The sequence below is a fragment of the Megalobrama amblycephala genome, linkage group LG21 (assembly GCF_018812025.1).
Source record: "Megalobrama amblycephala isolate DHTTF-2021 linkage group LG21, ASM1881202v1, whole genome shotgun sequence".
Taxonomy (NCBI): domain Eukaryota; kingdom Metazoa; phylum Chordata; class Actinopteri; order Cypriniformes; family Xenocyprididae; genus Megalobrama; species Megalobrama amblycephala.
The window spans coordinates 8,546,981-8,562,166 of NC_063064.1; the positions used below are offsets into that span (position 1 = coordinate 8,546,981).

Sequence of the window (15,186 nt, forward strand, 5' to 3'; positions counted from 1 at the left end):
GCTGTGTTGTTTTTGTGCCAAACATACCATTTATATTTCACAGCCTAAAAATGTTTAATCTTGGTCTCATCAGACCATAAGCACACTTTTCCACATAGTTATGGGCAGACCGGATATATGTTTTTGCAACATTTAGCTGGGGTTGGATGTTGTTGTTTTTTGTTTTGTTTTTTATCTCAGAAAAGGCTTGTGTCTTAGCCACACCTATCCCAGACAGATAGTGAATACAGGAGACAGTTGTCACATGTAGGGAACCACCAGTACTAGACAGAAAGAGCTGCAATTCTTTTAATGTTGCTATAGTCTTCTTGACAGCCTCCCTCCCTGACCAGCTGTCTTATCAATTTTGGAGTGATGCCTAGTCAGTGTTGTGCCATACTTTCTCCACTTGTTGATGACTGTCTTCACTGTGTTCCATGGTAGATCTAATGTTTTGGATTTTTTTTTTTTTTTTTTTGTAGCCCTCTCCTGAGTGATACCTTTCAACAGTGAGATCTCGTTGATGCTTTGTAAGCTCTTTGTGGCCCATGGCTCTTATAGTAGTAGTATGCAACAAAGAAGATGTCAGAAAAATCCTATAAGAACAACTGAGATTCAGTTGGAGTTAATCAGAATAACTTCAGGTGAAGAAAGGTGTACTATTTCACATGAGCTTGATTGGTTAATTCTGAATACAGCCACACAGCCAACTATAAAAGGGTGTACACATTTATGCAGCTAGGTTATTTTAAGTGTTCATTTTTATCTTGTTTTCTCTGAAATGTGTCACATTTGGCTTTCAGGTGTAATTTTTTACATTAAAGTTGCAAAAGTTCTAATAGGGTCAATGGGAAATCAAAATTTGACCCTATTGATTTTCTTCAGTGTGCACAGAGTAAGGTTCTGCTTGTGTTGGCGGATACGGCTGTCATCCTGGACTTCTAGTGACGGCAAGCGGCATAGAAGCAGCATCAAGACAAAAGCTTTTCAGTGGTCCATATGTATCCTTTTTCAGAGTCAGCCATGATTCATTTATTTATTAAATGTGTCTGTAGGATGGTTACTAAGCTAAAATAAATATTACTCGGCTGGTCATGTGATACACGAGGCAGTCCAGGTCAAGAGGTTGAGATTTTGCTGGTTAGCTTGTTACAGCAAGCCCCTGGTGGCAGATGTGGTAATTACACCATTTTGAATACATAAGAGCATCTTTTTCTACTAGCAGCCATTTAAACATATCTGTGGCTTCCGATGAGATATTTCATTATAGTTTGGATATTTCACCAGTGCTCTATCTTTGAGAAAACTTTTTATTTTTAGTCGATGTCACCTATTTTCAACTATTCATTCCAATCACCTCTCATAATAGAGATCGATGAATAAAATCCTGATTGCTTTTTTTCCTCACAGAATATGTTTAATTTAGAAATAGATCACATTTTAAGTAAAATTTATTGTTAACACTTTAATGTTAATTGTAAAAATATATAACCGTTGAAGTCCTTGGTGACTGGTCCATACTAAAGAGGGACAAATTTTATTTTTGCAAATACAAATGTAGAAATTAAAGAGACCCAAACTGAGTGAAGACAGTGTAAAATATATTTGACAGAATTACATATGATTGTCAAGTGAGTATAATTTTCTGAAATATCAAGAATGCATCAAGATATGCAAATAAACAGTACATTTTTATGTACAAGTTTACGTTATATTTACACTAGATTTTACAAAATCTCACAATGCATTAGTAAAGTAAGTTAGCCTTTGGCCAGATGATAAATATGGACAGTACAAAGAGCTTTAGGCTGAGAGAGATCCTTGTTTTCACAACGTCTGTGATGAGCATATTATAAAGCTACCACCCGACTGACTCCTGAACGTGTCACATTCTAGACCATCAGTCCAAAACCTTTAGTCAGAATGATGGCCGTACATACTGCGCTTAAAATACAACATGGCTTGTCAATTTGTATGCAATTCATGACACATTTTAGGTTTTTTTTGGGCCACACATGTAAATAATGCATAAACACATAAGATATATTGAGAGAACCAACCAATCAATCAGAATGAAAACAAAAAAACAATTGCTCTGTAACATATCCCTGAAATACTGTGCTTTTAACATTTAGTGCCCACAAACTAATGATTGTGTTATAGTTTATCTTAAAAAACATGAATGGATTTTTCTATTTCGCATACACAAACTCTGTCGCTCGCTCCCATTCAGAAAAAGCTGTGATAGTGAGGCAATGCTGTGCTGTAGAACCCTGATTTTATATTACAAAGATTTCCACAGACGGTAGAAAGCGAGAGCTGCATCAGATTTGAGGACAAATGCAGTACAGTATAATGACGCAATATCTGAAGCAGGCACTGCAGACTCTGTTCCCTGTCATTTTTTCTCCTAATCAATGGCTGATAAATTAAATTAAAAAAAAGAGAGAATCCTGAAAGTCTTCTACATTAGCATTTGTCTTTATCAAGAAAGGTATTTGTTTAGGACTAATTATAATACAACACTGACACCTAGTGTTATTGGATGCACAACTCATTAAAAAATGTGTTGTCTTGTGCCAATTTATATTTAAACCATTTTATCTATCATATTCAGAAAGTGGCCAAAAAACAAAAAACAAAAACAAAACAAAAAATCAGAATCCATAAATTGTTACTTAGTTTTTCCAAGAACCAAGTCGAGCATGCCATTTTGTGCAAGAAGCTTTTGATATTAACTTCAGTTGGGTCGCCACTGCTAATGTATTAAAACAATACAAAATCATTGTCGCTACAAAATGTTGTCATGGGAACAGAGGTGCTAGCCATTAAAAGACAATGCCAGCTGAATGAGATATGAATCAGTATGGCAGTAACAAAAGCAGTGAGTGAAATAATTAGAACATACCAGTTCCGTTTGAAACCAGATTGCTTGACAAAAAAACAAAAAAAACAAAAAAAAAAAAAAGTGTTCAATAAAAAGACTTCTAAATAAGTCTGCAATGAAATAAAAAAGCCATTCTTTGTGATTTTTATCAATGTTTCAAAAAAAAGAACCATATTTAATTAACAGAGGTTTATACATTTAAATATATTGTTAAATCCAACAGGATTAGGGCTAATTCAAAACTGTTCATAAAATATTATATTTGTCATTGCAAATCCATCCTGAATCCAACGGAGAAACCTTTAGCAAAAGAATCTGGTCTGAGAACAATAAAATTCAATCTCAAAAGAAAAAAGCCCCTACAGCTGTCATCCAATTGTTATGAGGGAGGCTACAGCAGACGTGCACATTCAATTTCAGAGCAGGCACACATGACCACCCCTTTATTATTGTTTTTGATTTAAAAAAAAAAGGAAGCAAAAGCAAAAGAAAACCTCAAATACAATCATTATGTCAATCTCAGGAAGAAGCACAGAAGACCAAATAGTGCTCCTTCCTTTTGGAGCTAGCCATTTTTCCCCCAAAACCTCTTTATTTCTCTAATGATGCCCTCGAGATTTAGAAGGGACCTCATACTTGAAGACTACACTGAAGATCTTGCCTCCAAGACGCTCGGCCAGCCAGGAGTTCTTTATTACAGCTAGTTTAAGACTTTCACAGCTGAGCATGGCGTAGTAGTTTGTGTGGATGGCCCGACCCATACCTTCAATGATCACCAGATCTGTGCCCCGCTCCCTGACAACTGTGGCCAGGACTTTGTCCAGGCGACTAAAGAATGAAAAAATAAAGGGAGAGGACATGGTTTTAAGCAGTAATTCTGTTACACTCCAACAACTGAAAACATATAGGCCTATTGTGGGGGGGAATATAATACCTCAGGTCTAAACAAGGAGAACTAGAACCATTCTGCACCAAAGCAAGTCTGTCCTCTTTGAGTGCAGTCCTGAAAAAGGAAAATGGAAACATAAGGGTTAACGTTTTTCAAAGAAACCTCTTTATCACATTTTAATAAGCTTCAACCTTTTAAAGCCTACTGTATCATATTTGATTCACAAACTCCTAAAGCCTCTAAATTATCAACATGATCAAAACTTTGCTGAAATCCTGTTGTATACATTTTTTAGCAAGTAAACTTATATTTTATGCAAGTATTCTGCTATACTGTTATAAAATCTCAATTATTTTTATGAGCTCTATAATCTCACATCATACTATATCATATGAGCCATAGAAGCATGATGTCTCATATATTATAAAAAAAAAAAAAAAAAAAAGAGAGAGAGATTTTGTCTAAAGGGTCAATAAACTGTTCCATTTAAATAAATTAGATTTTCTGACTATTATATGTCAAGATGCTGGAGCAAAATGCACCACACTGTAAAATTACTGTTAAAAATGTACATTTTTCAATTAATATTAATAACTAATAATTTAACATTTGATAGAACATCTCTATGTTATTATTGAAGTTCTGTAAAAAGGTGCTTTTTTGGTAAGGATAAAATTAAATCAAAAAAGATAATCCAAGGAACACTTCCAATTCAAATTTTTAAGCCTTTTTAAAAAGCCTAGCTAGTTCATAGTAAAACATTTATATTAAAAAAAGAAAAAATACTATGGGTATCTTTAGTGCTCATAAACTGGTTTGTCACAAATTAGCTCAATGACAAGTGACTTGAGACAGAGGGCACGGACATATAGTACACAAACTCTTTCTATTGATGTGCACAAAGACTGGCTGCTATTCTCATGTTACATTATCTACACTCAGGTTTACCAAAAAAAGTAATCATTTTTTAAGGGAACCTTTTCACCACAGGTAATAAGGGTGAGAACTCACTGAATGACAGGGTCCATGGCAGCTATTCTCTCAGTTAAGATCTGCAGCTCGCTGTTAGTGACATCATTTAGGGCAGGGCCTGAGTTACTGGCAAGCACAACCTAAAAGCCAACGTGCTCACATGTGTAAATAAAACTCAAAGAACACATTGAGAAGAGCCAACAATAACAATTTTCTTCTGAGACATTGTTGTTGACTTACCTCTGTGCCTCTGATGAGGAGTTCTCTAATGAAAGGGAAAACCCCGAGAATAATGTCTATTCCACTATTATCTACGAAAAACAATGCACATTTATGAGGAGGACCCTGTAAGAGAAAGCCAGCAGGCACAGCGTTCAATCAAGACCAGGAAGACCTCATAGATTGTTTAACATGCCAAATATTACATTTTCAAATTTACACTTAAAATTTACATTTAAAAAGACATGACATGATTTTATTTCCATATCCCATATCGACAATGAACAGGGTTGCCAGGTCTATGTAACAAAACTAGCCCAATGGCCAATCAAAAATAGCCCAAAAGTAGCCAAATTACCTTATCATTAGTAGAATATAAAATATTTCAATACAAGCATTTCAGTCAAATATAATTTATGCGATATGTCAAAACTTTAGCCCACAGAGTGGGGGAAATAAATCTGCAGCAACGGTTTAAAAAGTAGCCAACTAAGTAGCCTACTTGGCAACCCTGAGTATGTCAGTAGCATAAGCACCGATTTATGTTTCTGAGGGTGGGTCCCCTGCCAGGGTAAAGACAGACTAGATGGAATTTTATTACTCAAACCACTGCCTCTTGCTGCTTCTGATTGCTTTTAGAGTCTTTGTTTTTGGTCTAGGATCAGTTTTCTCCATAATAATAGCATACTGGTGAACCAGATTTATCAAACGATCCAGTGTGTATCTCAAAGGTTTCTATTTACAACATTTTGCAGTGTTGAGCAATGTAGCCAATCACAAACATATCTATTAATTTCTTGAACGCAATGGCAATGGGAGTTTTGCAGGCCCACAAATCCTCTCATTATAAAAGAACAATTATGTAAATAAGAGATTCAATGTGTAGTCAGCTTCATTGATTATAACAGAACTTTGTGAGACTGCAATGAGCTAAGAAGAGTGACAGCTTATTAGTGATTATAAAAGGGAGCACTCCTTGCACACTTTCTGCCATGCCAAATCCTGCATACAGTATACAGTATTACAATTAACAGTGGTGTGTGCGGTTAGATTGTGCGGTTTTGTGTTTTTAAAGGGGAAGCGCATCTCCTTCGCCATACCCTGGAGTTGGTTCACCCTCCGCCTATAATTACCAACCAAACTAAAACACATTCCCGAATCTCAATCTTTTTTTTTTTCTTTTTTTTTGATTAGATAAAATGAATGGAGAATATCTCGTGTTTTTCTGTAGGTGCATGGCCATTTCTGTGGGATTGGCCCCTATGGTGAGTAGTGAAGCAGTTTTTTTTTTTTATAATTAAATAATAGCATTTTGTGTGGGAAGTTTTAATTCATACAAGTAATAAAAAAAATATTATTCAACTAACTGGTTAATGGCCTGTTATCTAACTTTAGTTGGTATCGACAAGATCCATTATCAGTCAACCTCTAATACAGATTATTCTAAATGAGGGAGTTCGTGCCTGCAACAATTTATTAACATACTTTTTTTTTTTTTCATTTATTGTTACTCAAAAAACCTTTGTAGTACAACTTAACATACTACTTATTTGATTTGTAATTATATATGTCATAAAAATTACTTGCTCTTAATTATTTTTTTAAAAAGGCCCCAGGGAACATGTGTACATTTAGAATACATTTTAGCTTGATTTAAATCAATCCTGATTCCTGTGCAGATTTTACAGTACACACAACTATGTGTAAATAAGACCAAATGTCCTGTTGCAGTTTTTTTTTTATTTTTTGTTTTTTTAATGGACAAAAGTGCTCATTAAAAATGAAGAGATACTATTATATCACACCTTGTGTGAACACAGTGTTTTAGTGCAGCTAACTATAAAGTTCAATATGGCATTTGAGAGACTTTAAAGTCATTGTCGATTTAAGATCTGACCTTCATTCTCTCAATCCATTGGTTGTAGGCATCCACAAGCCATGGCCTCTCTGGGAATATAAAATATAAAACTTAAAAAGGTATCAAAAAATACAGTAGAAACAATAATACTATAAATAGGATTACAATTTAAAATAACTGTTTTCTACTTTAATATATTTCTATTCTATTCTATTTAATATATTCTATTTTAACATATTTTAATATAATTATTCCTGTGATGGCAAAAATGAAATTTCATCAGTCATTACTCCAGTCTTCAGTGTCACACAATCCTTCAGAAATAATTCAAACATGCTGATTTGGTGCTCAATTGTTATCAGTTATTATTGGTGCTCAATTATTAACAATGTTGATAACAGTTTTATATTTATGTGGAAAACATAACATAAAACATATACATTTTTTCAAGATTCTTTAATGAATAGAACATTGAATAGAAAAGCATTCATTTTGAAAGAGAAAAGTTTATTAATTTCTTTGTCACTTTTGATCATTTTAATGCCTCCTTGCTGAAATAAAGTATTAATCTCTTTTTTTTTTAAAGAAAAGAAAGAAAATACTTTTATTCAGCAAGGACACATTTAAAAAAAAAAAAAAAATCTTACCTTTTGAATGGTAGTACATAACAAAAATATTAAGCAGTTAAACTGGTTTCAACACTGATAATAAAAAATGTTTCTTGACCAAATCAGCATATTAGAATGATTTCTGAAGGATCATGTGACACTGAAGACTGGAGTAATGATCAGGGTTTTTCCTGCACTGAAAATATTTTTGTGGCTAAAAACAGACAACAGTCTTAAAATAGACAACAGTTCTTTTGAATTGTAATAATATTTAATAATAATGTTGTAATAATATTATTGTTTTTAGTGTATTTTTGATCAAATAAATTCCAATTATTCTAAAGTTTTGTCCAGTAGTGTACAAACATAAAAGTGTTTATCACTTATCAGACAAAAAAATAATTTGTAATATAACATTTTATCATTATTATATGAAAGTTTAAAAGTTTTCATACCTTGTAGTTGTTGTTTTGCTTGTTCAAACCCAAAGTCTGGATCTGATTCAAGCACGCTGAAAAAAAAAAAAAAAAAAAAAAAAAAAGTAAGAACATTCCCCAAACAAAAAAAATCTAAAAAAAAAAAAAAAAAACATCTTCTCCTAGCATATTTGTTAGTACACTCACTCTGACACGGCTTTGGCTCCCCAGTCGAAAACGTTGCCGGCCAGGAGGCCTTTGACCAAAGTGAACTGTCTTTGCTCCCAGCTCAGCTCCTCTACTGACTTCACCACCTTTAGATAGTATTTCAGGGCCATGTCATTCTCTTTCTGCTTGATCTGCAAGGAAAAAAAGAGAATCAGACTGTTAGATAATTCTCCGTTGACTACTAACAAAAAACACTCAACATAAACAATGGTTTAACCAATGGAAAATAGACAAACAGATGCACAGAGATAGATATTGAAACAATCTCATAACAGATAAAATATGTTTACAAGGTTTTAAATAAGAGATTGTGGGGAACTGGTGTAATTTGAAGCACCACAGGCAAGGTGAAGGATGATTCAATGTAAACCTTAGAGTAGGGGTCAGGAAAGTTGAACTCGTTTAAACAGTGTTCTCTTGTGTCTAAAAGACTTCTGACGGTGAGGGATCCATAAGCACTAGAGATGAGAGGAGAGGCAAGCTACATTAGAAGAGAGAAACACTCATCCAGCAACACTCAAGCGCGCACACACACACACACACACACACACACACACTACAAGACTGTAACTCATAAAACATCCTAATCACTACTAAGATCTTGTTGAATATTAAGCCACAGATATATCAGTCAAGCTGAAGAATGAACCCATGATGAGTCATGGCAGAGGCTGAAGGTTAATGGTGGCCTTACAAAGGCTGGTGCCGGAGGGTCTGGAGTTTGTGACGGTATTTCTGACGAAACTTCTCTGCCCTCTCCACAGCCTCTGGTTGGTCTTTCTGGCTAGCCACGGCTCGCTTCACCACCTTGTTAAAAAACAAAATTAAGTCAGTAACATGTGGATATAAGTTTAGGATATGAGAGAGATATAAGAATAGAACAGGGTGTAATGGACCGCTAATTTACAAAGGAGAGTTTATAGTCTGTATTGATTTATTTGTACTAAGCTGCCTTGAAGGACTTTTATTTTGATACGGACTTGACGTGCAACATTTGTACTGTATAAAGCGCGACCCATTTCCACCAGGTGTGTGTGTGTGTGATGTGAAGGACACAGCCTAAAAATCCATGACGGTTTTCTCTCCCCATTGCATTTTTGTGCATCCCACTTGAGGGTTATAACGATAAATGAGTTTAATGTCTATCATTTTGTAATTGTATCGTTTTATTTTTGATGTTGGTTATTGTGTAGGAGTTATTCAGAGTTTGTTTTTGGTTTTTTTGGGGTTTGCTGTAACTCTTACGGTGTCTACATGAGTGTCACGAATAAAACACTAATGGAAACATCAGTTTAAGGAGTATTTGACCATCATTCCAGTGGGGTAGCAACTCAGGGGTATTCAATTCCAAGAGGTCCGGTCTCTATATTTCTATCCCAGTGGAGGTCTGGACAATACTTTTTTAGAACAGTTATACATTTCCATCGGGGAAGCCATAGAACTCTGTAAAAGAAAAAATCCTAAACATTCAAAATAGTCATCAAAGATGAGAATCCCCAAGCCTAAGCAGTAATGTTTAAGAATTTTTAACCAATATTTACCAAAAACAAAAAAGTACATTTAATTACTCCCAACTGAATATGAATATAAAAAGGTAAGATCAGGCCCTTTATTATTATTCTTTTTTTTTTTTTTTTTTTTTTTAGACATCTACGTAAACAACACACAGAAGGCCTTGGGACTGAGAAAACATACTGGGGGTGCAGGCTTTAGCTCTTAAGAAAAGTCTGGACCATTTTTATATTTTGCTCAAAGTAATAAAATACTAAAACAATGTACATAATCTAATAATCAAAACTCTCATGAGCACAAAAAGTTAACTAGTAATTTCAAAGTGTTTTGTCTTCCGTTTGCCATCTCTAAATAATGTTCCAAATTATAACATTATTATGAAATGCTCTTAATATGCTGATTAATGATGCTAAATGTATGGCAAAAAAAAGAAAAGAAAAATAATTTGCTGCATTTTCTTCTTCTGCAGCATTTTTGCAAAAGTATCTGTTTTGTTGCTCACCATGTTTCTGCTACTGTTAAAATAACCATGTCATCTGCAGCTTTCAATGTGGCACAATATGTCTTTAGTGGGAGAGAGAAGCAATGCACACAGAGCAGAAAGGGCTTGAATGAAGGGTGTTTGGCTCTAGATAAAAATATTAGAGGATGTGGTGCCGAAAGATCATTATCATAAATGACCCTGACCACTTGTGGTGTGAACTGCACCATTGTTTTTACGCGTTGCTCACTTTAATCTGTATAAATAGTATAATGGCACAATTATGCCCAAGGTCCGGATGGAACCAAGCCGGGGACCAGAACCGTACCGTGGTCCGCCATTTGAATACTGCTGGAACAGAAGCTATGAAATTTACTGACAATTACTGAATCAATAAAAAAATATATAGTGTACAGCAAACCTGACCCTTCTAATCTCAGCCTCTGACTGCAAGCCACCAAAGTGCTACAGAGCATGACGCAAATGACACAAATGTCACAGCTTCAATTCCAATGAACACACTTAGTGAATGCAAGGTATACATTTCATCTACAAGTTGCTTTGGATTAGAGTCTTCCCAATTAGTAAGTATAGAAATCCAATCATAATGGCTAGCTCTATACTTTCAGGAAACACATAGCAATTCTGTGGAGGAACTACATATCTACATAGAGGTATGTAGATATGATAACTACATATCACACGATTTATATATATACGATTTATATTCATATCATACGATTTATCACATGATTGCATCATGATTCTCTCTTCAACAATTCTGAAAAATTCTAAATTTAGATTTTTTTTGCTCCCCACATATTCGCAATGGAATTTTGTTCTCTGGAGACAGCTTTATTCCACTTGCTACCAATTATACACAAGGACACACAACATCAAACAATATATAAACTTGCATAAGTCTTCATGGTTGAAGCAAAATACAAAGCCAATTGCAGGCGTCATTGCACATGGCATACACAGGACAGTGAAAATGTACGATGGCATTTAAGTGTTTTCTAGCGGTGTAACAATTCACTTGTTTTCTCAATGCATCAATTACAAATCCTGACAATGTATATGAATCGATCTTGAAACATGGATTTTTGAATCGTCAACTGTTTGTTTCTGTCAATAACGGTCGATTTAAAAAGCTAAGAATCAAATTAATTGTGATTTGACAGTGATTCAATTTTAAATTATATGAACATTAATTTATTACATGCGTCATTTGACTAGCTTGATCGCTCCGTACCATGCCTGGGCGAGGTATGCCGAAGGCATGGTGTGTATTCAGTGTGATCGCTAACTGTGCCAAAGCACAAAACAGCTACTATTGTGTTGGGGACAATCATGCTCGGGCTCGGTACAAGGGAACTGTGCTTAGTGTGAGTGAGTGAATGAATGAATGAGGCATTTATATAGAACATTCTTATGTACTAATGTACACCCAAAGTAGGGCTGCACGATTAATCGCATGAGATTGTCATGCGTGTCTCGTCAGTAAAGCCGGTTCTGTGATTAGCGGTAAATGTCCATCACCTGCTTTCAAATGGAGCGGCACTTAATATACAGAGCCGTAGTTCGCGGACAAGCTACGCAATATCGCGTTCATAATCACAGATGAATCGCCTTCGATTATGAACGCGATATTGCGTAGCTTGTTCGCGAACTACGGCTCTGTATATTAAGTGCCGATCCATTTGAAAGCAGGTGATGGACATTTACCGCTAATCACAGAACCGGCTTTACTGATGAGACACGCATGACAATCGCATGCGATTAATCGTGCAGCCCTAACCCAAAGCGCTTTACAATCATATCAGGGGGTCTCTCCTCAACCACCACCAGTGTGCAGCATCCACATGGATCCACTCTTAAGCTGCAAACTCATTGCATGGCCACTACTGCTGAACAAAAACGTTTCTTTGCTTGGAAACTTCACAGCTATTTTCTATAAAGAAAAATATACTGTTTTACGGGTATCATTGTTTATATGGGCGAGACGAGGACGCGTTTTGCATATACTACAAAAAATTTTGAACACTAGAAAGTTACACTAAAAGTTACATGAACGTCTAGGTTACTATTGTTCCCTGAAGGAGGGAATGGAGACGTCACGCCGATACTGACGTAATGGGGTCTCACCTGGGAGCCCAATCAACTCCGAGTGGTACAAAACGAGCCAATCGAGATCGCATGTAAATCTCACTGGCCAGAGACACACCTACCCGGCACATACAGGTATAAACAGGACCGGCATAGTCACTTTTCTGTACATTGTTCATAGAAGGAAACTGCTATGCTATTTTTCCCCATACTGGTCAATTATTGTTTCAGATTAAACACATTGTTAATCATTTTACAAGACGGTCAGAAAATCACAGTTGGTTGTTTTTGTCAGAATAAGCCACAAAAAATTGAATGGACTTCAGGCTGAGATGTGAGACTTGTAAACTTATTTTCTAACAAGTTAACATAGCAAATTAGTCTGAAAGCCTCACCCCATCCAATGCCTCCTCAAAGCAGAAGAGCCAGTACTCCCGAGCCAAAGCATCCTCAGTCAAGTCCACTGTGTCTGGGATATAAGAGGTTGGGTCCTGCAGCAGGGGGAGGTTCACGAGCTGCCTCTCCAGGCGGTCCATCTCCAACATGTCAAACTGAAGACAATGAAGGAAGAGGAGTAAGTACCCACAATGCTAAAATGGCAATTTGTGTATTCATCTGCAAAGGAACTGCAATACATCATCAGCAGAAATGCTGTTGACACCAAGAAGAGGTTAAAACAGCTTCCAACAACTCTTTCAGTCTTTAATTAAAAAAATAAAATAAAAAAAAAAACATTTATCTGAAAGTCTGACTTAGAATAGTTTGCAAGAGCATGATTATAAAACACAAGGCTGTGAAAGCAAACGAGTTTTCCTGTTCAGTGTGATGTTTAAAGTCACGACAAAATCAAAATTGAATTTTTTTTTTTTTTTTTTTTAATATTGCAGTATTTATTATAAATAATTATCCATGCCCATCATTGTGTTTTTTTTTAAATGAATGTGCCCTCATAATCTTTAATCAAAATAACTTCCCCTCCAGGAAGAAAAGACTATTGCAACTTCTGTTTCGTGCTGACTTGTGTCCTCAACAACCTCCATAGTCCCATTTAGCCACCAGCTCAAGACAAGTAAAAGCTTTAAAAAAAAAAAAAAAAATTCACAAGGGGGTATTGCTGATGTAGTTTATGTTGTAGAACAAAATGTGAAAATATCTTGATCAAACCTTATTTCAGGCCCTTTAACCAAACACCCATTAAAAAACAACAACATTGTCTTCAGGACGATGGAACTGGAAAGCTATAAATGCTAACTTGTTTCCTGGCTTTGCCTACAAAAATAGGCCAAAACCAGGTAAATAGAGCGCTCATCTCTGCAGCACCATTTACAAGCCCTACTCAACTGTTATTTGTGGTTGTAACCCATTCACCAGAACAACACAAAAAAAGTATACAAATTCAGAGCCACAGTGCTGCTAAATGGAAAAGAAGGCAGTGTCTTGAAACATGTTTAAAAGCTGAACTCGGCTCGGCATCTTAAAAACATGACACTCATGCATGCAACACTGAAAAAGCAGCGATGACAAGTGGCGCAATAGTCAAAGACATCCATCTAGCACATGTTTGAGTTAAAACATAAAAAAAGTGCAAAAACACATTCTGTGTGAACAGGTCCTAACAGTGTGATCAAAATTGCCACCTTTATGACACATTTTACCACAGCAGTAACTGTCAAACATACAATATGGAGAGTTCTTATATACTACTAGTTAAGGTGCACTTATGAAAAACAAATGCATCACACTGAATAATATCCATGGCAGCACACACATACAAACACGATTCCAAAAAAGTTGGGACACTGTACAAATTGTGAATAAAAACAGAATGCAGTGATGTGGAAGTTTCAAATTTCAATATTTTATTCAGAATACAACAGATGACATATCATATGTTTAAACTGAGAAAAATGTATCATTTTAAGGGAAAAATAAGTTGATTTTAAATTTCATGGCATCAACACATCTCAAAAAGTTGGGACATGGCCATGTTTACCACTGTGTGGCATCCCCTCTTCTTTTTATAACAGTCTGCAAACGTCTGGGGACTGAGGAGACAAGTTGCTCACGTTTAGGAATAGGAATGTTGTCCCATTCTTGTCTAATACAGGCTTCTAGTTGCTCAACTGTCTTAGGTCTTCTTTGTCACATCTTCCTCTTTATGATGCGCCAAATGTTTTCTATGGGTGAAAGATCTGGACTGCAGGCTGGCCATTTCAGTACCCGGATCCTTCTTCTACGCAGCCATGATGTTGTAATTCAGTGGTTCCCAAACTGGGGTACACGTACCCCTTGGGGGTACGTGAGGTGACAAAAGGGGGTACCGAACAAAATGCTGAGTAGTTCATTTAATTCTACCTTAAAATAATATTAAAAATGAGCATGTATTTCTAACTGCCAAAATGTCGGTGTATTGTGTTCACTGACAGTGTTTTCTGGAAGTATTCCTGAGCCCATGTTGTGATTTCCATTACAGTACCATTCCTGTATGTGATGCAGTGCCGTCTAAGGGCCCGAAGATCACGGGCATCCAGTATGGTTTTCCAGCCTTGACCCTTACGCACAGAGATTGTTCCAGATTCTCTGAATCTTTGGATGATATTATGCACTGTAGATGATGATAACATCAAACTCTTTGCAATTTTTCTCTGAGAAACTCCTTTCTGATATTGCTCCACTATTTTTCGCCGCAGCATTGGGGGAATTTGTGATCCTCTGCCCATCTTGACTTCTGAGAGACACTGCCACTCTGAGAGGCTCTTTTTATACCCAATCATGTTGCCAATTGACCTAATAAGTTGCAAATTGGTCCTCCAGCTGTTCCTTATATGTACATTTAACTTTTCCAGCCTCTTATTGCTACCTGTCCCAACTTTATTGGAATGTGTAGCTCTCATGAAATCCAAAAATGTGCCAATATTTGGCATGACATTTCAAAATGTCACTTTCAACATTTGATATGTTATCTATATTCTATTGTGAATAAAATATACGTTTATGAGATTTGTAAATTATTGCATTCTTTTTTTAT

At 35.8% G+C, this 15,186-nt stretch overlaps 1 protein-coding gene across 1 annotated transcript; it reads right to left on the reverse strand.

Annotated features, from left to right (window-relative positions):
* Nucleotides 1-1,559: 1,559 nt before the first annotated feature.
* pank4 (pantothenate kinase 4 (inactive)) lies at nucleotides 1,560-12,741 on the reverse strand. Its single transcript, XM_048172786.1, has 10 exons — nucleotides 12,554-12,741; nucleotides 8,751-8,863; nucleotides 8,427-8,514; nucleotides 8,036-8,187; nucleotides 7,868-7,923; nucleotides 6,844-6,893; nucleotides 4,968-5,072; nucleotides 4,767-4,867; nucleotides 3,801-3,869; nucleotides 1,560-3,694 (listed from the first exon to the last, which is right to left on the reverse strand). The coding sequence occupies exons 1-10, from the start codon at nucleotides 12,701-12,703 to the stop codon at nucleotides 3,466-3,468; spliced, it is 1,113 nt and encodes a 370-aa protein (XP_048028743.1). The 5' UTR covers nucleotides 12,704-12,741; the 3' UTR covers nucleotides 1,560-3,465.
* Between the last annotated feature and the right edge of the window lie 2,445 nt (nucleotides 12,742-15,186).

Bases quoted from the DNA above. Each gene is read 5' to 3' on its own strand.
- pank4 (XM_048172786.1), bottom strand. From the start codon at position 12,703: ATGTTGGAGATGGACCGCCTGGAGAGGCAGCTCGTGAACCTCCCCCTG. The intron at 8,864-12,553 runs GTGAGGCTTTCA...TTTTTTAACAAG, and splicing joins TTGAGGAGGCATTGGATGGG to GTGGTGAAGCGAGCCGTGGC. The intron at 5,073-6,843 runs GTCAGATCTTAA...TTTCTCTTACAG, and splicing joins AATGGATTGAGAGAATGAAG to GGTCCTCCTCATAAATGTGC.